The 23,693-nt window shown below is 41.9% G+C and overlaps 2 protein-coding genes across 2 annotated transcripts; both read right to left on the bottom strand.

Annotated features, from left to right (window-relative positions):
* Positions 1-208: 208 nt before the first annotated feature.
* Positions 209-2,464, bottom strand: TMEM174 (transmembrane protein 174). Its single transcript, XM_062512812.1, has 2 exons — positions 1,769-2,464; positions 209-311 (listed from the first exon to the last, which is right to left on the bottom strand). Exons 1-2 carry the CDS (start codon positions 2,398-2,400, stop codon positions 209-211), a joined length of 735 nt encoding a protein of 244 aa, XP_062368796.1. The 5' UTR covers positions 2,401-2,464.
* Positions 2,465-8,928: 6,464 nt separating this feature from the next.
* Positions 8,929-17,573, bottom strand: TMEM171 (transmembrane protein 171). Its single transcript, XM_062513953.1, has 3 exons — positions 16,943-17,573; positions 15,787-15,928; positions 8,929-9,157 (listed from the first exon to the last, which is right to left on the bottom strand). Exons 1-3 carry the CDS (start codon positions 17,571-17,573, stop codon positions 8,929-8,931), a joined length of 1,002 nt encoding a protein of 333 aa, XP_062369937.1.
* Positions 17,574-23,693: the final 6,120 nt, after the last annotated feature.

Here is a 23,693-nt window from a genome sequence, read left to right as displayed (position 1 = left end):
TAAGCTGCATTGCAAAGGGCTAACAATTTTTGACAGAGAAAAAGGAAGAAAAAGGAAGGGATCAGTTAAATATCTTCAGTGACACTGAACTGTATATAAATACCATGATCTTGCTCACACTGTCTTAGCACACAAGTGTTTAAAGAGAAGATTTCTTGGGATTCTTGCCGGCATCTCTTAGGACTGCTGTCTCTTGCTCATGATGATTTTATGAAGACAGAGGGTATATTTCCTCATAACGTGGAGGTGACAAGTTATTACAGGTATAGTCTTCCAGCAGTCCTTCTGGTTCATCAGAACTGTCTTCTGACCTGAAAAGAGGAGCAGATGTAAAAAGAATTTACCAAACACAGAGCATGCAAATAATTTCACTGTTTCATCCTCCCAGCCTTATCTGGGAAAAGTACTCCCTGGCTTCCTGAGAAAATGCTATGAAGTGAAGCTTTACTGAGATTCAGCTGTTTGTTGTGTCTTTTTATGAAGTTTAAAAGTGTCAGGAGGTGACCTTTGTCTTCACCCTGCCTACGCCTCTCACCTGTATTGCTGAGGACAATGGGTCAGCCAGCAGCTTTTCAAAAAGACTTTGATAAATGAACTAACAGTGACTCGTATTGTAGAAAGGATATAATTATGAGTATTTCCTATAATTAGAATACTTTTCCTTAGAGGAAAGACCTAGATAAAACTATTTTGTGTATAGTTTGAGCAGCTCCATACTGCTGTGCAACATGAGTGATACTGTTTATGCCTCAAAACTAGGAAAAGAGGAAGAGCTGGAAGGATGTTACAGTGGGAGAGCAGCATGTTGTGACCAGGCATATTCAGGAGGGAGAGCATCTGGTACCAGACTGATTCTTGTGTTGTTGCAGAAATGCTGTTTGTGTGCTGACACGTGTGTTGTGATTGTGTTTGAGTGGAAGCCTCTGACTCTATATTATGCCTTTTCCTGGCCTTAAAAAATTGAGAGCCAGACACAGTTAAGGGATAAGGGGTTTTCACCTCAGTGTTTTAATAAGGATCCTTAATGGTGCACCACTTTGCCAAGGTGGAAAGTGCTGCAATGCACACACACGATAGTTTGTGTTATACAATTTATAGACCTTACAAATTACCATAATCTAACAAGGATGCCCCAGTGGGAGGCCTGGATGAATGGCATGATGTTCCCCCTATTTGATGAGCTCTCCCCTGGATAGGCCAAATCTCTAATTTCTGGGATATGTTCCAGAGAGGACCTTGGTATCCCAAGATAGCATAGAGTTTTCCAGCCTCCTACTACAAGGCCTTTAGGATGTTTGGTCTCCTGACCTAACCAAATACTAGGACTATGCAAAGTTATCAGACTTAAGGAATTACAAATATGCTTGCTAAGCATACTGAGGATATATAAAAGTTACATGAAAGGTATATAAAAGGCAAAAAATCATCTTGGCATCATACACATAATAACCTAAAGGTGGTAAGATAAACACAAGAAAACCTCCACAAGCAGGACCACATATACCTTAAAAAGTAACATGAGATTAAGTTGACTGAAAATTGAAAGGCATTTATAAGTGAATTTAAATTTATAAGTGAATTTAAAGTATAAAAACCTATTTCCAGGAAAAGTAAAGTTTCCTCACTCAAGAAGAATACCTAACAAAGAAAAAAAGTCTGAGAATTATAATACCCTGGACTAGCTGTAGTTTCTTATGATACCACACACAGTACTTAAAATATTCAGAAGTCTGTGCCCAGACACACTAAGGCATTTCAGAAGATGTACCTCTGATTCCTGGAATTCTCTGCAGGATAAGTAGTGTAGTTCTCATCCCCAGTAAAAGCTGGGTTATCCAGGGTGTAGGCAGGGCAGAAGTGAGGAGACCTCGTGGTGAGAATCGGTGAGGTGCTGGGGGGAACAGCCCCGCAGCAGCTGAGCACTGGGTGAAGGTAGCCAGGACTCACAGCAGCGCCTTCCTGGGATGGATATGGCGGAGGGATGTACTGTACCACTGTGGCACCATGGAAAGTTATAGGCTGGTTAATGCCGGTGAAGACAAAGGACTGTCTGCTTGCAGTCTGGTCAAGTTCCGATGCATTTTCGTCTCTTTCTTTACAGGGCTTGCACGTAAGCATGTTAAATTTACAAACAGCAATCAGAATAAAAGTCACCCCGACAGACAGCAGAATAGGCCCTAGTAACTGAGTCCACTCCAGGTGAGTAATGCCATCATATTTTATCCATCCCATCACAGTGAAAGTGATCCCCACCAGTCCCAAAAACACACCTGAAAAGAGCAGAGTGGTGCCAGCTTTATCCCCATCTGACACGAGGGCATCAGATCTGTTTGGCTGACAAGGAGTGACAGAAAAGACATTCAAGGAGAAATCTTCTATATTGTTGTTGTTCTGCTCCATTACTGAGTATAATGTATCTTCTCCCTCAAGAGAAAGGGGGCTTGTAAAGGACTTGGCAGAGCATTTAAAGTCAAAGGTTCAGGCTAGTTATACAAGAACTTTGTGTGTGTGTATGGTTAACAGAGTCCATCATGTGAAAGAATAAACTTTGGTTGGAAGAACAAAGGTCTGGGAAGTGAAGCCTGAAGCCACCACTAAAGATTTCTTGAATTGTCACTATCACTTCCAGAATGGATTCACCCCTGCATGACTGCCTCTCTCTTTGCATTTCTTCTTCTTTAATTTAGCACCCGTGACACTCTACTCATTCTGGATAGCACAGAAAGCAAGCTGGAGTAATTGCAGCTTTTTCTTCGCCCCAGCTAGCTGATGCATCCAACATATGGACAACAGATGTTTAGTCAACAGCAGTGAGGAGATCCTTGCTCTCCACTTCCTGCTTCATTTTCTATAGGCAAATTCCACACAGCCATTGCTAGGAATGCTTTTCCATGTTCTGAAGCGTGACATTTATAATCATGCCTGGACCTCTGTTGCAGCTCAATTTTCAGTTCATGGTGTAAAAAAATACCAAAGTAGGCTGATATTTTTCTGGGGCAACCACTAGGTGAGCAGGAGGGTAAGTGGCAACAGGATGGTGAGTGCTGAAAAGCCTGGGAGAGCTGTTGGCTCTGGGATAGACATTATTTCAAGACACCCAAAGCTTTCCAGCTGGTTGAAGGTAGCATAATTACTCTATAATTTCCCATTAATTCTGGACATTTTTTTGTTGTGGGTTTTAAGGTTTACAGATAATAATGCCCAAATACCGTGAATGGCACATCACTGCAGGACTAAGAACGCATCTCCTGTACTGCTAAACTTGAGAGAGTGAGGAATCTTTTCCTGTACTCACAGGTACCTAGGATAATTCCTCATATCACAGTGAATTGTTCTGCTGAACTCATGAATCATATATTAAACAGAAAGATTATTGAATTTTTAAATTTTCTATTTCCTAACAGCTTCAGACTAAAGTAATTGCTGTTGGAGGTTTCTGGTAGAATGTTTCTATAAATTCCTTAAGGAGGAAAAATGTCCAACTACTCTGTCTGTTTGGATTAGCATGGTAGGGTACTACACACAAGACATTGATTACTGCTCAGGCAGTAGAACACATAATGCTTTTTCCTGCTACCAGCAGCTATGGGGAAGCAAGCTTATCCTGAGATTTATAAGATTAAAAATAGCTCTGGAACTGGAAAATTTACCTTTCACACTGCTTCTTCGAAGTCAGTAAAAGTGCCTTTAGTCTACTGTGCATTAACATCACACTGTGTGATCACAGTTCTCTCCTGGAAAGGGCTATTCGCCAAATTTGGCACCTTGAGAACTGATGCTGAATGCAATTGCAGATGTCTTTCTTATTTTTTAGTGCACAGACCTTGTGGAATATTAGTGTTGGATTCCTTTAAAAAACAGCTGTGAAGCTTCCAAACTCAGCATTATTAAGTCGCCTCTGTTACCCAGGATGTCAACAAATTTTCAGATAAATACACTCAAGCTCAGCCCTTCCTAAGCCTGGTTAGGATTCTTTACATCCCTTGAGCAAAGAGATCAGTCTCGCAATGCAGTGTTTTTCTATGATGACAATGAACTAGAAAGTGCTGAAATACTAGATAAAGTGTCCTTGCATTGGTAATTATAGCCAAAGTCTAAGTCACCTTTAACCTTACATGTGTTAAATTTAATGGAATGAATGGCTACTGCTCTTTACAAGTCAGGTTTTTCCATACCATGAATCATCCTTGACACTGCTGAATCTTTCAGGCTTTCCAACATCCTTTTAAAAGCAGCACTATACTATAATAGCTGTCTAGCTAACAGTTTATACAGATGTAGTGTCACTTTGCTCCTTTCATTCACTCATTCAAGATCTCTGCAATTGCTATTTGCAATGGGATCATGCTGCAGCACTTCCATTCCAGAGAATGCTCCTTAGATCCTGTCTGGAATCAGAATTTTCTAAGTTGGGTGTTGTGTCATGCAACAGCTGTCCTCTTTGCCTCTGGTCTGGGACATTACTTCAGGATTGTTGGACAAGTGCACAATAGAGCTGGAGAACACAAGCTTCATTTTTCTTTCCAATGCTGTATGTCACTGGTGTGCTAGGACTTACATTAAAATTACACCTTTCCCTGCAAACTGTCCCCTCTCTGTAAGACAAGTTTCCCCTATGCATCCATGTATTTCTCCAATTATTTGCCCAGAGAATGGTAATGCTGCAGTCAGGCAGCTCTCAAAGTCTCAAGAGATTACTGGACCACACTGATTTTTTTAAGACCAGAGCTTTTCTTTGCCAATACGAGTACATTCTGGGGATTCACTTAAAAGTGCTGATTTACTAAGTACATCCCTTTTGCCTGGTATGACTCCTAAGCAAAAGAATTTTGTGAAACCAAGGAAAATTCATCAGAGTGAGGTTTTTCAGAACAAGTGCTGTTTTTAGATCTCAATAGTTTTGTTCTCATCTTCTTCAGACCTTCCCCTTAAACACAAGCACCACTTTGCTTTATGTTTCTCCACCTAATTCTCTATTACCAGTGGAAACCTTCCCTGCAGTGCTTGCTGCTGATAGCAGGTGCTTTGTATCCCCTCAGTTCTCTAACCTGTTTGAAGAGTCATCCTAGTGAACACTGATAGGCCATCACTTAACCCTGTTTTCTTCTTCCTCTTATGTTACCTATTTTTAAACAGGAAGGTTTTATTTTTTTACATGCCAGTTATATAAGCAAGGACTTAGTCAAAGAACATGCAAAAGAAGCTGCACAATACATGTTATTGCACGTTGATTAGTTTTAAAATTAGTAAGTACAGATTATCCCTCCATAATGTAGGGAGATTAAGGAGCCAGTGATTTGAGTTAGCGGGACCTTTTCCTAGAGAAAGGTAGCTGGTGTCTATAGTGGAAAACATGAATTACACAAGTAAGAGCCGTACATGAAAAACCACTGTGAGTGGGCTTTTCACCCTTGAACTACTGCACTGCCAGCCTCAAAGCATAAATAAATTGTGAGGAGCAGGTTCAGCCTGCTGCCCACAACTGCATTTACCAGCAAAGTGGTTTTATATGCTCCAGAGAATGTTGTCTTGTGAGCACGCACACCAAAATGAAGGTTTTTCCATGCCTAATTGTTGAGATGCATACATGTCTGACTGAGGGAGGAGTATTGATCTAGATGAACTCTGGCATGTTCACTGCAGAAATGTGGAGGTGTTTGCACTAAAAGTCATGAGTCTGAAGAGACAGGATGGAAAAGGGATAAATGGATACAGCAACACAAACCAGCATGGGCAAAGGTGAGGTGGGTGCAATCCAGCAAGTACTGCTATCACGAAAACATAGCAACGTTGCAAAGACCTGCACAATCTTAGTTTTTCAGATGAGTTAACTGTTCATTTTTATAGCTACTGTTGATGTAGGAAGAAAGACTTTTCCTAGAGAAAAGGCATTCATTTATATTTTTGTGAATCCCTCTCATATACAAAGGATTGCAGCGTTGCAGTTAGTAGCAGAGCAATGTCAGTGCAGGCAGCAAGGAAGAGAGACCTTAACTTCAGTTAGAGAGAGCAAGCAACCCTTACCTCCCACTTTGCCTGTTTAAGTAAGTGTGAATCAGTAACCAACTTGTTTTGCTCCCTAGCATTTGTATGTCAAACACTTAAGCTAACCTTAGAACAGAAAGAGGGTTATAGCACCATTAGTGGGACAGTAAAGCATCTCACTTCCTCAATAAAAATGCTATTCTGTATTATTTTAAGCTACTTTTATAGTTTTACAAGGTGTTGCTTCCTTTCTAATACAGACATTTCACTCCTACTCCCCACATCAAAAATTCCTCCCTGTAATGCCATTCACCCAGTGGCAGCCTTCATTGGCGAGGACAGACCTGCTAGCCTCTTACTCACATTTTCTGACCTTGCTGCAACAGATTTCAACAACACAGTAAGCAAATACTGTTGCACTGGCTATGTTAACTACTTCAGTGCTGAGCAGTTTATAGAGATGCACACAGCACATCTAATCAGTTTTCAAGTAATGATTTTCTAAGTCAAAAATAGAAGATGCTAATAAAGCTGCAAACTGATCTATTTCCTAAGCATCTTCTCAAAATTTTATGGATATAAATTCAGTTTTCAATACTTGTTTTTAGTGGTAACACCTATCCTTCCCAGGAAACTCAGATGTTGAGTCTGAAGTCAGGTCAGCAGCTTTCTGAACCATAGCTTCCGTAACGACTGTTTTTTAGAAATAAAGTGATCCACCCTGAAGATTCTGCAGTAGATGATCAAAATACAATAACCTTGAAGGAAAGCAAGATTATGTCTCTGTTACAGAGAACTCAGATGAATCAACATACTCTCCTTGAATTGTCTGGTCTCTTGGGTACATCTTAGGAACAACCAATTGAGCAAACTGAAGGCAGCAGAAAAGGCTGATACTTTTTCCGTTTACCACTAGATGCAACTACCTTTTTTATTTTTTAAATGGTGAAATATTTCTAGATTTGTTTAAACATGCTTTGATACTTTGCCTTTTCAGAAAATGAGTGTTCTAAACTACAGCATAAAGCTAAAACTGATGTTGTTGCATGGGATCTTTCCAGTAAAATACCCTAGCTTCTCTTCTTGTTATATAATAGAAGTATAAATTGAGAGAGAAACAGGCTCCTTAGACATGTGCAAAGTTTTGTATGCATGAATCATGCATGACAGTGGGCCCCACTGTTTAAAGAGTAGAAGAAAAAAGCCTAAAAAATAATCACAAAGACAGTAAACTATGCTTGTATTGCAGATTGCATATAAAGAGAAACATCCTTGAAAAACTCACTAGGTAAAAAACTTTTGAGAGAAAAGAGAACAAAATGCTGACTTGCTTTTGTGCATTCCCTTTCTTCACATAGACATTTCCCATGGCTGAGTCATGCCAGTTTAATCAGCTCCTACATACTAAATCCCCCCCTGCGCCGTGTCTGCCCATTACTCTGTGTACATAAGCCCCTCGGCTCTATTGCTGGCTAACTATACCTCCCTCACTGCCTGGTTTGTTTTTGTGCAGCTGCACAAAGAGCTGTCCTAGCATAACTGACAGAACAACACAGAACTGGAAATAAATGGCAAATGTGGGAGCTCCTGAACATCTCTCTAAAGCAGTCAGCAGCTGAGAAGCATGTTGATAGAAAGATAAGGCAGTCACCTTTCTCTTAGACACAGAAGGGAATTTAAGGTCTTAATTCATAGTTTGGCATTCTGCTACAGCCAAATTCTCTGAAATTCAGCATGGTAGATGACAAGTGGAGGTGTAACCGAGATCCCAAAGCATCCAGGTGTTCAGAGATTCAGCTGAACAGTTCAAATTCACCAGGCTAAACCAAGCCCAAAGTGTAGTCCTGCCACTTCTGCCACAGAATCCAGTCTTTTTTTCTCAAACAGTATTTTGTAGCAAGTTGTAAAAGTTATAGATCAGCAGCAACTCAGGTCCCCCTAATTATCTTTACTCACTACAAGCTTCAGTTTGGTAACAAGTACAAACAAACACAAAATAAAATTAGAACCTCCATCCTGAAGGCAGGCCACTACCACTACGGTGGGGTTGCAGGGGGATGGAAGAGCAAAAGCATATTTATGAAGGGTCTGTCATGTGCTGTGTCAGCTAAAGACAGTTGGTGCAGACAGTTGGTGCACAGGTTTCCAGGAAACTGCCTCTCCTGCATCTGCTGATAAGTAATATCTGCATTACGAAGATGTCATTGCTTTGTGGCATTCACTCTCACACAATAAGCACTCCTTGTACAATCCACAAATGATGATATAAAACAGAATAATCCCCCTGAAACTAGTCATTACCACAGTTAAACTGCTAGCCCATTAACTATCCTCAGGGCTGCCTTTGGGCTCTTAGCTGTAGCTAAAACTGATTTTCATAGGGATTATACTTACATAAGGACCAGAGAGTATAAATATGGAGCATTTGTTACCAGGCAGAACAAAAGGTAACCACTGAAGCTCTTCATAGCATCTTTGGTACCAACCTTAACATCCCCTATATGTGAATGCTCTCCAAGAGCTAGTAAAGGCCACTAACTTGTTTGCAAACAAGTATTTTCCACAAAAGTCATACAAAAATAGAAATAAAACCACTTCCTAATTATTTCTTTGTTTGAAGCTCCAAACAGATTTAATTAAAATAATCAAAAAAGTTGGTTTCTACTTAGCGGCTTCATTATAAAAAGAACAGCTATAAATAGAAAGTGAAGCTGTAACAGAACAAGATGAGTGTTTACTGTTCTTTCAGTGAACTCCCTTCAGACTACTTCAGCAGAGGCCCAAACTTCTCTATTTCCTGAAACCTAAGTTCATTGTTTATTCTTCCTGATGAAAAATTAGGCACAGCCAACATTATTGCTTTTATTACAAAATGTAAATAAATTCAAAAATTGTAAATACCTGTGTACATTTCAATTAAAAATTAAATGAACTGTCAGTCCTTTACAAGCTGGCGTCAGATGTGGCTAAGGAAATAGATGAAAAAGATGAGGAAGAAGATGGCGAACATTCATTATTTGTTATTGACACTTTTTCTTCATATTTTGGTGGTGATTCAGAAGAAAGGTATAGCATTGGTAAAATATCTGAAGGTGAGCTGCTTCCAGAAATTGTATATATGGATTCATAGTCTCTAACAGCAACAGTTCTTTCATCATCAGCAAGTTGTGCTCTATAAAACACAAAACTATGTATTAGCATAATTCATTTATCTGTAGTGAGTGAAATTTGACTTGATTTACATAAACATACGTGCATACACTTCCTAAAAATCCCTGAAGCAAAGAACTTGCATAAGCATTAGGATTTCATTCTGTGGGCTACATTATGACTCATATCAAAATTTTATCATTTCAGAGAGGAAAGGCAAAACAAGCTCCCTTCTACCCTTTCAGATCATCAGTCACAGCCTGGCTTAAGGGTATTAGCTGCTTCTGGCTGTGCTGTTTCACAATCTTACTAAATCTTCTTCTGATCCTTAACTCCTAATGTATCTTTCCTTTTGTAGTTTATACATACACAGTTCCCTTCCTTTATGAAAGACAGTTACTAGACTTAGAATTGCATAAAAAAAATCAGAATCCCTAGCCTTCTGAAATGTTACATGAAAGGTAATCAAACTTTTATTAGGCATTCCAGTAATCCATGACAGACATAAGGAGTCATATGCCCATTCAGAGCTGGAGAAATGTAAGTGACTAAACATGACCAGACTGCAAAGCTCCCAGTGACATCCAAGATGAGCAGTTAAATATTCTCTGCCCTCCTCTAACCATCATAGCTGTAACAAAATTGGTTGAACCCACATTGTTATGGTACTTTACTCATCTCACCCTGGAGCCGGCCCTCAGCATATTGTTTCATCTGCTTTCCGAGGAATGGGAAGAACTCCTTGCTCCTCATGATTCACTCTCAGAGCTGATTCTTGCTTTTGCACATACATCTGTATCCATACCAATACTGAGTGAGGAGCACAAACACAGAGCACAGTAATCTCATCTTCAATGCTGTTACTGGTCTGTGTGGGTTTTCAAAGGAGAGAAAAATACTACAAAACAAATGCTGAGGTGCTATGTAACAGATTGCAGGAAAAATGTAAACAGTTCTGGGATGAGACCATGACTCAGCTTACTAATAGCTCTCTCATCCAGCACAAGCTGCAGCACAGTGCTTGCTGACAGAACACTGAGCAACAGATCAGAGGCAAATCACCTTTGTCCAGCAGCCACCAACATATGGAATGTATATCCCTGCCACATTTGGAATCTTCAACCATGGCACTGCTATGAACAATGAGGCTATTGCTTCTTTTCCATGAGAGTGTTCAGGAAGCCATTTGCACTAGTCAAGATGCTCTGACTGCCATCAAGTGCTGGAGAGCACTTGAGACAGCAGGATTGAGTGAAACACCCAGAGGTGGTATCAGCTCCATAGGTCTCTTCCCACACTGGGAAGCATGGAAGGCCAGCAGCTAGAGCACCCCCATCAGAAAACACCACAGGCCAAGGCCAGGCATTCTGGGTTGTATATCCAAGCCTGAGGTGTTTTATCCACTCCACTAGATATTATCCCAAGAAACTGCCTCTTTTTGTATATATGTTCACAAGACAGATAAATTCACACAGGCATAAAACCACATCCACATGATTTTCCAACAGTTCCAGGGATGGTGACTCCACCACCTTCCTGAGCAGCCTGTTCCAATGATTTACAAACCTTCCCACAGAAAAACTCATCCTAATAGCCAAGATAAACCTTTCCTGGCACAGCTTAAGGCCATTTCCTCTTGTTTGGTCACTTGTTACGTAGCAAAAGAGGCCAATCCCCATCTTGCCACAGCCTCCTTTACAGCAACTGAAGACAAGGTCAAGCCTCCTTTTCTCCAGACCAAAAAATTCCGGCTCCTTCAGAAACTCCTCACATGACTTGTGCTTCAGATCCTTCACCATGAGCTGTGCTGATCTTCTGTTGTCACATCCACAACCTCAGTGTCCTTCTCACTGAGAAGGACCCAAAACTGAACCATAGAATCACAGAATATAGGCTGGGTTCAAAAGGATGTTAAAAGACCATCTATTTCCAACCTCCCATGACTTGGGCAGGAACATCTTTCATCAGATCAGTTTGCTCAGAGCCCCATCCAATCTGGCACTAAACACTTCCATGGATGGGACATCCACAACGTCTCTGGGCAACCTGTTCCAGTGTCTTACGACTCTTCCAGTAATGAAATTCTTCCTAATATCTACTTAAATTTTTTTCAGTTTGAAACCAATCCCCCTTGTCCTGTTACTACATGCTCTTGTAAAAAGTCCCTCTCCTTCTTGTAGGGTCCCTTCAGGTATTAGAAGGCTGCAATTAGTTCCCCCTGAAGCTATCTCTTTTACAGGCTGAACAAACCCAACTCTCCTAGCCCTTCCTCAATGGAGAAGTACTCCAGACCTCTGTCATCTTGGTGGCCTCTTCTAGACTCACTGCAACCATTCCATGTTATTCCTGTGCTGGGACCCCAGAGCTGGATGCAGCACTGCAGGTGGGGTCTCACCAGAGCAGAGCAGAGAGGCAGAATCCCCTCCCTGCCCTGCTGCACACACTGCTCTGGATGCAGCCCAGCACACCTTTGGCTCTCTGGGCTGGGAGTGCCCATGGCTGGGTCATGTCCAGCATCTCACCCACCAGCACCCCCAAGTCCTTCTGGGCAGGGCTGCTCTGATCTACCCATCCCCCAGACTGTGTTGGTACCAGGGTTGCTCTGATCCAGGAGCAGCACCTTGCACTTGGTCTTGTTGAACCTCATGAGATCACCATAAACCCATTTCTCCATCTTGTCCAAGTCCCTCTGGATAGCATCCTGTACTTCAAGTCTGACAACTACACCACTCAGCTTGGTGTCATCTGCAAATCCCTTTGTCCACGTCATTAATGAAGATATTTAATAACACTGGTCCCATTATGGACTCCCAAGGGACAACACTTGTCACTAAAGCCCATTGGGACTCCGAGCCATTGACCACTACCCTCTGGATGCAACTGTCAGACCAGTTTCTCATCCACTGAACAGTCCACTCATTGAATCCATGTCTCTCCAATCTAGAGAGAAGGATACTATGGGGGACTGTGCCAAAGGTTTTACAGATAAATGACATCTGTAACCCTTCCCTTGTCCACTAATGCCACTACCCCATCACAGAAAGTCACTGGGTTGAACAGGCTGGACCTGCCCTTGGTGCAGTTGTGTTGGCTGTCTTGAATCACCTCCCTGTCATACACATGCACAGCTCTAGGGCCATCTGTTCCATGATCTTCCCAGGCAGAGGTGAGGCTGACAGGTCAGTTTTTCTCAGTATTCCTCCTTTCTAACATTCTTAAAGGTGGGTACAGTGTTTTTCCCTTTTTCCAGTCACCTGGGACTTGCCCAGACTGCCAGGACTTTTCAAATACCAAGGAGAGTGGCTTGGCAACTATGTCTAACTGACATCTACTGACCACATCTACTGGAAACTCCCTCAGGACTCTGGGATGCAGCTCACTGGCTTCCAGGCTTATATACATTCCAGTTCCTCAGATAACCATGAACCTGATCTTCTCTTACAGTGGGAGGGACTTTGCTCCCCTAGTCCCCATCCTGCCATCCATCTATCCCTGAGTGGGAAGAGAAGTTGCCATTCAAGACAAAGGTAAAAAAGTTATTGAGTACCTCGGCTTTGTCACCCACTGTCACCACTTTTACAGCATTGTTTATCGGAGGGTATCCTTTCTTTGACCTTCTGTTTCTGGTTAATGTACTGTAGCTGTAGAAGCCATTCCTGTCATTCTTTGTGTCTCTTGCCAGGTTCAGTTCCAGTTTTGCCTTGGCCTTTCTCACTGCCTCCCTACACAACTGTACTTCATCTCTAAACTCTTCATAGATTACCTCTCCTGGTTTCCACTGCCTGTGCATTTGCTTCTTTCCCTTAATTTTGACCAGCATGCTCCTTCTCACCCCTGCTCTTCCCTCGTCCTCATCTGATTGCTTACTCCTGGGGACTGCCAGCTCTTGCACATAGTAGAAAAGCTGCTTAAAGATCTGCCAGCTCTCTTCTACTCCCTTGTCCCTGAGCACAGTCTGCTTTCCTAAAGTTCAAGAGCTGGACTTTAACCTAACCCCTTACCCGACTCCTATCCCTCAGGACTGCACAGTCCACCACCCATGCATGATCCCTGCAGACCAGGCTGCCTCCACTCTTGGTGTCCCAGTTAGCTCACCTGCACTGGTGACCAACAGATCCTGTAACACATTCCCTTGGCAGGGGTGTCTATCACCTGGCTCAGGAAGTTATCCTCCATGTGTTCCAGCAGTCTCCTGCATTGCCTACAGCCCTCTGAGCTCCTTTCCCAAGAGCTGCTGGCATGGTTGAGTTCCCCTACAGGACAAAACCCTGTGGGCACAATGCCTCCTGTGGCTGGATCAGGAGAGTTTGGCCAATGGGCTCCCCTTGCTCAGGCAGCTGTACCAGACCCAGCCACAAGGTTCCCTTTGCTACCTTGGTCTCTGACTTCTCCTCACAGGTTTTCCACCTGCTCACGGGTATTCCTCAGGGACAGCTCTTCACATTCAATCCACCTCTTGCTGTAAAAAGCAATCCCTCTGCCTCTACACTTCCTTCCCCTGTCTCTTCTGAACAGCCTGCTGCCATTAGAAGTCACACTCCAGAAGAAGGATCCATCCCACAAAATTTCAGAAATGGCAACAAGGTCATAGCCTTCTAGCAACACAGAGGCTGCCAGTTACTCTGGTTTGTTGCCCATGCTATGTGCATTAGTGTAAAGGCACCCTAGCTGAGATTCTGGCCATGTTGTCTTCCTGAAAGAATATCCCTTAGTTCCTTTGCGATAGTTGTCCAGTGTTTCTCTCTTGGGTTCTGTTCCCTCAGGAGCCCTTGGCTCAACTGCGTAAGACTACAAGTGTTCCAGCGTGGCCCGCACACTCCAGATTCAGGAGAGGACTCCTGTAAGCATCTTGTCCTAATCTTTGCTCCCCATACTACAGTTCGCCAGGAACAAACCACTTATTGCCCCCCTCCCCTTGAACAAAGGTGCTCTGGTCTCGCTGGCCACACTACTGTTGATACCAGCCTGGATGTAACTGCCTCCCTTGGCCACTGATGGCTCATATTCAGGTGTTGCTGACCACAATTCCCAGGCCCTTTCCTGTCAGACAAATTTCCAGACACTTATCAGCCACGGCACTGATGGTGCTTCCAACTGTTACCAAACAGGTTATATTTCTGTAAGAGGTCTATGTAGCAGTAGGGGAATATGTCGTAAAGTTCTTTAAACTTTAGCATAGTATTATCCCTATATTCGTGGTTAATGCCTAGTTTTGTCCCATAAAGTGCTTAGTACAAATACCAGGGACTATTGTGGCCTTGTGTTAATTCTCTACATCTGTGACTAATAAGTCTTGTTCTAGTTAATGCTTTCTTATATCAGTGATTAATACATAGTAGCTGGAATCCTGATAACAAGGACTGAGTGTCAGACCAAAGAGAAGTACATTATGACTCGATGACTGATTTGAGATACTCTCAAGAAAAAAAGATTCATCAGAAGATCTGGAACCATATTCAAACAAGTCCATGGAAATAATTAGCATATATGCATGTATTCAGGAAATGTGATGAATATGTATTTCAGGAATATAATCAGATCTGTTAGGTTACTGAGCATACATGCTTTAAGAAGAATTCCCCATTCCTCCAGCACTGCTAATAAATTAATGTTGGCTTTATAACCCAATAAATTGGCTGGAGAGTTTATTTCCCAGTTTTCAGTGACACCATATTGCATGTATAGTCTTGTGAATTAAAGTCATTAAATGACAGCATCACACAACTTACTGACTGACAGATCAAACCCAGGCTCATGTAGGACCATTGTAAAGATATGAAATCAAGTAATTTCTGAATAATTAAGGGCCTGAAAGTAAGTTAGGTACATGTGACACCTAGTTCATCTGGCCAGATCTAGGTCTGACTTCTAGTATGTGGCCCTTGCAGAACCTCTTTTACCCTCAAGTTAGCAGCCTACAGGTAGTAACCCACAGGGGATAAATAATCCTGCAAGTTCTTGTGGCACAGGCAACTCTTTTTGGTAACCTGGCAGCTCCTGCTCCCTGAGCTTGGTGGTGTCAGTACTAGGCAATTCTGTTATAATCCATGTATGTAAGGAATGGCTGCAAGGGTAAGGTACATCTTGAATAGAAACTGGCTTTGCATCCTCCCTTATCAGCATGCTGGAGCCTTCTGTAATATCAAGGAATCCTTTAATCTTGATAAATGACCACAGAAGGAACAAGGCAGACCAGCACAGCAGGTCTCACTTCCTCAAGGCAGAGGTAAGGGACACAGGAGAATGGAACACACTGGCAGACAAAGTAACATTTCCAGGGTCTGTGGGCAGGTGTCATAAAATAATTGCTGCTCTGTTTCTACAGAGGCTCCTGAAATCTGGCAATACGGATATCATGGCACTACTATCAGAGCCATCTTCTCTTGGAAAATCTGTGGCAGAAATCTACTAAGGGCCATTGATTTAAGAACTTCAGAAATTCTTTCCAGTCATAATAATAACTTAAACCTCAAAAAGGACACTCTGCAGTTTGTAATTCCCCTAGTATACTACTGTATTTTAATGCAAATTCAGGTAAAATATCTGAAGTAAGTCATGCCTAGTAGTTAATTCAGTGATTATATAAGAACAAAGTATCAGACACTTAAAGAAACAGCTCAGATTTCTAAAGTCAGATTAACACAGTCTTACCCATCATTGAAGATAGAGTGGTATGGTGGAGGATTTTCACTTGTAGGCAAAACACTTGACATAAGACAACGTGTCACAGTTGGTGACATAGGGTCAGCAAAATAAGAAGGTGGTGGGGGTGGGAATACCATCACAGCATCACCTAGGGGAAAAAACACCAATTACCACCTCTGAAGAACACCTCTGCTTATACTAACAGCATCCTGTAATTTTTACTTGCCTAGCTTTTAAGATAAATGATCCTACATACAGAATTGATACATTCAGGCCTGTTGGAGTAGGTTGGAGGTACATTCAAAACCTGAATAATCCCAAAATAAAGATGCAGCACATTTATACATGAAGGATTTCATTTAGACACTACAGCTGACAAGCAGGAGTGTTTATCTAGCTAAGAGACACAAATATGGTTGGCTGTCTACAAGAAATGGAAGTGCAAAGCACAGTTACTGTTGGAACATTTTAAGGACAGGAAGGTATTTAGCTTCCCTCTCAAACATAACATAGGTAATTCTAAGTTTCTCCATAAGTACAGCAGTGCTATAACAGAAGTCATTAATGGTTCTGAGGACTGATTTTGTGTATTGTGAGTTTCCCTACTAACTTGTAGTTCAAGGCATGCTGACAACGACTATCGATACATAGTTTACTACTTCAATATACTGTAGAGCAAAAAAATCAACCAATTTCCACTCCCTAATTGAAGAGCTTAAAAATTGTAACTATACCTCTGACTGACTGAGGATGTGGCCACAATTTAAAAAAATACAGTACACTGGTTTTTGAATCACAATCTTCTGTTTAAATGGTCAGAGCTCAAGGCTAAAATAAATCTTAAATATAGAAGTCTGATCTGCAGTGTCAATTACACTGTTTGAGAAAATAATTAAAGTTAGACTAATTTGTGTCAGATTATGTTGCAGTACACAGTCAGACCTTTCTTTTCATACCAAAGAGATTCTGCCTTTTTGAGAAAGGTAACTGAACTGACCGTACAGAAATCATACCCGACAAAGTAACATTATTCTGTTTTGGCTATCTTGACATGGCAGACTTGACACGCTTAGAGCTCAAATAAGTAATATCCAGATGTAAATTATTAGTGGAAAAAAACCCCACTAATTCCTAGGGTAAAGTTCCAACAGTTTTTACTCACCTACTGTAACCTGAAAAGATTCAGGGCTGTGAGCATGTACTTCACTTTCACAGGATTCTTGGCTGAGATTTAAGTTTTGCTTCTTTTTAACATGAGCTATCACAAAGAAACACAACCCAGTGAGCACAATCAAAGGTCCCATGATTTGAAGTGACAGGAATCCACAGCCCTGGAGGTCCATGTCAGCAGTGCCAGTGTGGTTGAACTGTATCATATGCCAGCCAGGGCTGCAACCAGGAACCCAAATGCCCAGGATGCTAATTAACATTCCACTAGTTAAAAACAGGAATCCAAATATAAGAAACTGGGCAAACTGACAGTTCCCACGACAAAAAACAAGGCTGTACACCTGCTCATTCTGCAATTGTCTTTGTCTTATATAAGTCCTGGCCCTTGATCGTGCCAGTAAAACACAAACCAGTCCAGTTACAGCCAGCACTGGCCCAGCAGCCTTTAGGACCTCGTTACAGTCACTGAAGCTTCCAGATGGACATGACTGGAGAATAAAAACTGAAAGAAGGAATCCAGCACAGAGCAACACAGCTCCAAAAACAAAAAGGAAAAAAATAAGTTTCCCATGTTGATCATTACTTCCTTCATCTCCTGGCACAGGAACAGCCACTGGATACATTACAACAGAATCTCCTCAAGCAGACGGGGTGTTAGAATTAAATGGCAGCAAACTACAGCAAATCTGTGAAGAGGAAAAATACACAAACTAAAAGAAGAAAAGCCAGCAAGAATAGCTATGTTATATTTCTTACTTTCAAATTTGTTATTCAGCCTTTATTGTATATGCACCAGGGTTTTCTGTTTTGCACTACTTCCACTATAGATTACAGGCCTACTTAAGTCTGTTGATGTTAAATGCCAAAGAAAAGACAGAAAATTGCTTTACAGTTCGACTTAAACCAACTGTAACTGCTGCTGTAACTGCTAAATTACTTGTTTCTTTAGAGAAATAGTCTTATGTTTAAGGGGACATTATTTTGAAATGTTGAATATGTGGGAAAAGGACAGGCTAACTTTCCCCTTGAAAAGAGAAAGCTATTTCTGTGCTGAACTGCAGGAAGTGACAGCTTGTGAGAGAAAGTACCTTAATGCAAATGAGCAATGACTACTGACTTTTTAACCAAGTAAATCTTCTGTTACATACCTTCTCAAAGCATGTAAATCCTGCTTCGTTTTCTGTAGGCAGTGAAGACCTTTCCGTTTCTCTCTTTAAATGGGCTTCCTGTCCTATGCTGTGTCAAAAGCAAGTACTGACATGGGTTTTGGTTTTGTTCTGAAATGACAAAACAAAAAAGAAAACAAAAAAACCATCCTAAAGACCAGTTCCAAGTCTCACTGATTTCAGTTAGAGTTGGTAAGCTCCTACAGTACTCCTACATTTCCTTTCAACTCCCCCTATTTCTGAGTACTTTGTCTTTGCTAGAAAGATCTTTAAAAATAAATTAATGAAGGTGGGTCCCAGAAGGCTTCTGAGCCCACAAGACTAGATTCAGATATAAAATAGAAGAAAACAGAAAACAGTTTTGAAACTAATAACAGCCCATGTGGTAGTATGGATAACAAATCAACTGGATGTGGGTTTACTGAGCCAAGAGAAGCCTGACTGAAAGTTAGGACAGAGATCCAGTCAGTGAGCTGTAATAAAAACTAATAAATAAAAACCCCAAAACAACAACTCTCCTGTTACCTACAAGGACGTTTCTGCTACTCTGACTCTCTGTCAATCTGAGCCAGATGGACACCAGCCACCACACAATGACTAGCAGCCATGCAGATCTTGGCTAACATCCATCAAAAGCTAACCTGAAATGCAGGGGAAGTTCAGACTATGGAAAATAACAAGTCTCATGGATAGATCACGAGAAAGCTGTTCCCTACCAAGCAAAGGAAGTACTCAAGCATGCTTGTGCCGCAGTGTTCTGACAGTGCCCTCTTTCGCTCATCAATCATCATGTGTCTCCTATAACAGAGAATTTCACCTATGTCTTGGATACATAAGGACTGATACATATATATATACATATAAAGACAGGAGGAGCTTATAATGGATGGAAGCAGGGAATCAGCTTCATTACTGCTGTTTTAGTTAACCTTCAGCCACTTCTCTGCCAGCTTCTACTGTCCAGCTACTAATTCAAATTATTGGAAAATTAAACATCAAATTAGACTGAATCCTCCTTATACGTGCCTCTGGTACACTTACTCCACAAGAAAAACAAGGTATTACGTGATTTCTGGAAACCAGCTGTTGAACATGCGTCAGTCAAAACAAGGTTTGTATCACTCCCCAGCAACCGCAATGCCACAAACAAAACAACCACAGAACCCACTAGTAACTCACTTATTTATGTACAGTGCAAGGCAATCTATTGAGTCACTATTCTGCCACTTTTAAGAGTAGAACCCAATTAAAGAATGGGCTGAGCAGATACACGAATGATGAAGTGATTACATGTTATACTACTGAACATCAAAACAGGCCCCCCAAGAGCACAGGAGAAAGCAAGAGTACATCACACCAGTAAGAGGCTCAATAAGCACAAGATCTGAGAGGCAAGGAAAGACAGCAAGAAGGCCACTGCAGGAAGAAACTAAGCTTCCTAGCTGGCCATCTTCAACAGCAAAACTGAGGGACCAACCCTTAAGGCATTCCATTACTACAAGTAGTTATCTTGTAAAGTATGACTGCTAAGTGTTTCTTCGGTGTTTGGAATTCAGTCTAGTGAAAACCCTCTACTAAGACTGGTTTGAAAAACTGCTGGGGGTCCCCTTGGCAGAAGAGTCAGATTCACTACAGGAGGAAAAAAATTATAAAGAGCACTAAAGATAGAATGGCATGTCACAAAAAAAAAAAAAACCACACAAAAAACCACACCAACAAAAAAACACCCCACTAAAAAGAACCCAAGAACAAAAACAACTAAAAAAGAAAAACCAACCAAACAAACATACAAACATGAACACCTGTATCCTGGCCAGGTAAATTTCAAACAGAAGACCTTCAGCTCTGCACACTTTCAATACTGTTTGAGCTGAAGTCATGCATGACTTCAGACTACATGAGTCTGAAGGCTCTACTTCTGGGCAGAAAAAAATAGATTGGGATGGTCACTTCTTCAATTTCAGTGGTCTTTGCTAAGTTAATAAAATTCTCTCTATAACTACATATATCCCATTCTCATAAATCATCTGAGCTGGCTCAGGTTTCCTGACTTACCAAATGTAAAAAGCTGAGTAAAACACCTCAGGAACATGTGTATAAATCAAAAAATCCCAGCAAAGCCCAGTTTCAGACACAACTGTCTTGTGACGCTTTTCTGCTGAGGCACATTAGCCATTATAATACCAACACTCTAGAGAGAAATCTGAATCCTTTCTTTGCAGCTCCCTCTGGAGAAGAAAACATGGACTTAAATACAAGCAAATTAGAAGAACATAAAACAATGTGATGGCAAAAAAAAAGTAAATTCAAATATATATCCATTACAAAGGAAAGTCTAGAAATTTGTCCTCCTCACTCCAACACAGTGCCTGCTTCTCTTCTACCAATCTTGTTGCTATGAGATTAAGCTATTAGAAATTAGATTAATTACATCAGAAATGAAGCAGGTACATATTTTCTTCATTCCTTCAGGCTGCAAAAGAAGGAACATTCAGAACAGTCTGTTGTGGCTTTGAAGATGAAAGGCATAGATTTTATGCTAGAAAATCCAAGGGAGGACTAATTTCCATTTACACTACCATGAAATTTTAACAAAAAACCCAAAGCAAGATTAAATTTATTTCTTGTGTTTCAAGAAAAAATATTTTAACAAAGAGACAAGTCTTTTATTGTCTATGTGCTTGAAACACTTCCACAAGATCTCATCTCTGCACGCATATTGATATAAAGGAATTTTCCCTTTAATTTTCCTGATATTAAGCTCAAGCCTGAATGCAGACATGGAAATAACAGGTCAGAAACAATCAGAATATAATCCAGTAGTGTAGAGGCCATTAAGTATGACAGGAAGAGGGAACTGGAAACATAACTTATAAAGGAAGTCTGGTTATAAGCTCAACCTAAATTATATAGTGCTTTACTTTTTTGTAAGTTAAACCTATGCCAGAACAGGAAATAACTTTGCAATTTCTTGTCATTTTTCTGTGTAACACTTGTATTACAATTTTCCTGTTATGGACAACTCCAAGAACTTAAAAGACTTTAGTGCAATTCTTCAGAGTTCGTATTTTTCAAGACTTCCACTGAAAATACCAGAGCTATGAATTTATTTATGCTTACTCATATTAAATTTGATAGCTTCATGCAGACATTATGAATTCAGGACAATTAAAAGCATTGGAAGAATCAAAACATTTCTGTCCCTCTGTTTTATCCTTCCCAGAGTAGGTCCCATTCCCCCTCTTTTGGCTTACAAAAGCACACAAATAGTTTAATGCAAAAGATTCAGGTCTAGTTTGTGTTATATCAAAAACTGTAATACTCTGCTGTAGCCCACAATGGAAATCCCACTAGAATTTCTAAGCCACCCTTTTCAAGGACTTTAATTTTTCCATTTTCTCACCTATGTTTCCAAGTTTTGAACTACTACTAGGAAGTTGCCACTGCGCAATTTTTTTGTGACTTCTTACTCCAACTGCCCCGAGGTTTCAAATTGAACCATGACTCCTTATTGGTCAAGCTACTTGTAAGGAAAAATGCTCTCAACTTCATTCAGTTTAACTTCCATATAAAAACATGAATGGCTCCCTATGTCTGAACTTCCTTCTTTGCTCATATCTGCCTCAGTACCCACATGTTTTCCCCTGGACTGGACTCTTTACTTGGCATGCAGAGACACTCATCCATGAGTAAGCTGGCTAAACTAAATTGTAATGTCCAACCTTCATTCCAACACTCTTCCCTCCCCACAGTGTTTTTAACAACTTATTTGAAGAACTGGTGGGAAATGCCCAACAGAATGTACTTTTTGTTTTCTACTTTGAAGAAAAACTGCAAGTTCTGAGACGCCAAATACATGCAATTTGCTCTCTTATGTAAGTAGTCATTAATTAGTATCTGACAGTGCTCTTATCTCAGAGCAGAAGACTCAGATATCATAAAGGTTTCAAGATTTAGACAGTGTGCATAAAGAGTCCTAAGCTGGGAGTGGATGCCACAAGAACTCTGCCCATATGGGTCAACAAAATTATTGTTCCAGCTTACAGTATAGGAAGAGTAATGTGCTGTTATTTACAATCATCGCAGGTAAGGCAGGAGCCACCTGGAGAAGTACTGGAAAGCAGCTGCAGTAGGAAATTCCAGAAAGTGGGATGAACCCTGCCACTCCCCAGAGATATGTGCACCAGAGAGCTCTCTAAAAATCGGCACTGTCAGGGATTCTGACTGTGCCAGACAGAAGCACATTCTGCAAAGCTGCCAATTCCTGTCCCTGTGGGCTATAAAGCAGCTACAGTGAAAGATGGTCGACAATTGTTCCTCACTCAAATCACCAGGAAGAATACTGACACCACAGCTGGACAGGAGGACCCCAAAAATCTGTCTGAACAGCGAGGAGCTGCAAAGCAAACCCACTGACTGAATGTCATGCAGACAACTAGGGCAGCACCTAGATTCAAAAATTAGCTCTGAAAGGTGCTGTGCATGTCGGTGGGATGCTTTTTACATGACACACTAGTGGTACACAAGAGCGGTGGCAAAGCAGCTCCTATATTCTGGAGACCCTGAAGGGAGACTAGGGAGAAAGCAGACAGATACAGTTAACACCAGAGCTGACGTTTTTCCAACAGCTGACATATGACAGACCCGTTACTGGAAATTCACAGGAAGGTCTGTCCCAGGGAGCTGATGGATCTCAAAGCAGCAAAAGGCACAAGACAAAAAGACTTACAGATCTTTGACTGCAGGACAGGCCACGGTGACCATCAGGGAGATGCAGGGATCCAAAAACTATCTAAAGCCATCCTGTCCCAGTTTCCTAAGGCTAGCATGGGGCATTAAGCCAGATAATTTAAGGGACAAGCAATTAAACTCTACTCCATCTAGGGAAAGCAGTAGTCATGCACCAGCCCATCAGGCATAGTCTATTCTAAATCACTTAGTCTTCTAAGTCACAATAAGACCTTCAGGAAGGTGAACCATGCCCCAAAAGCTGCCATGCATCACGCCGGAGCAACGAGAGAGGCAGGGGAACCTCTCCACAACCTCTCCGTGACGGAGCAGCACCCGAACCTCCTCACCTGTGCCGTCCCAACTGTACGTCAGCCACGAGAGTGCTGCATACCAGAAAAACTGCAGAAGCCCCTTCAGAGATACCCCATCCTCCCTTGGAATGGCTTTGAGATCGCAGCGGGGGGGAGCGGCGGGCTCTCCAGGGAGAACAAGGACACTTACACCCCGGACAGCTCTCACACACACTGGGTAAGACTGAAAACACGGGAATGGCGGCGGCTGAGGGGAGAAGCAGCGCGACCCCGCCCGCCCCGCACCGCTCCCGACCCCCTCGGGACCGGCCAGGGCCGCCGGGCCGCTCTCTGCTCCCACCCGCCCCGCCATGGCCGCACAGCAGCAGGGCCCCGCGGCAGCCCCAGCGAGAGAGAGCGCGGTCAGCGAAGAGCTCCGGGCGCCGCCCCTTACCTGGCGAAGGATACAGCAGCACGGTAGGCGCCGCTATTTAAGCACCTGCGGTCGGCGGCGCGGACGGGGCCGGGCCAGGCTCAGCGCTCCGCCCGGGCAGCG

The sequence above is a fragment of the Cinclus cinclus genome, chromosome Z (assembly GCF_963662255.1).
Source record: "Cinclus cinclus chromosome Z, bCinCin1.1, whole genome shotgun sequence".
NCBI lineage: Eukaryota > Metazoa > Chordata > Aves > Passeriformes > Cinclidae > Cinclus > Cinclus cinclus.
Note: the sequence above shows the minus strand (reverse complement) of the source record. Positions and strands in the feature narration are given on the sequence as shown.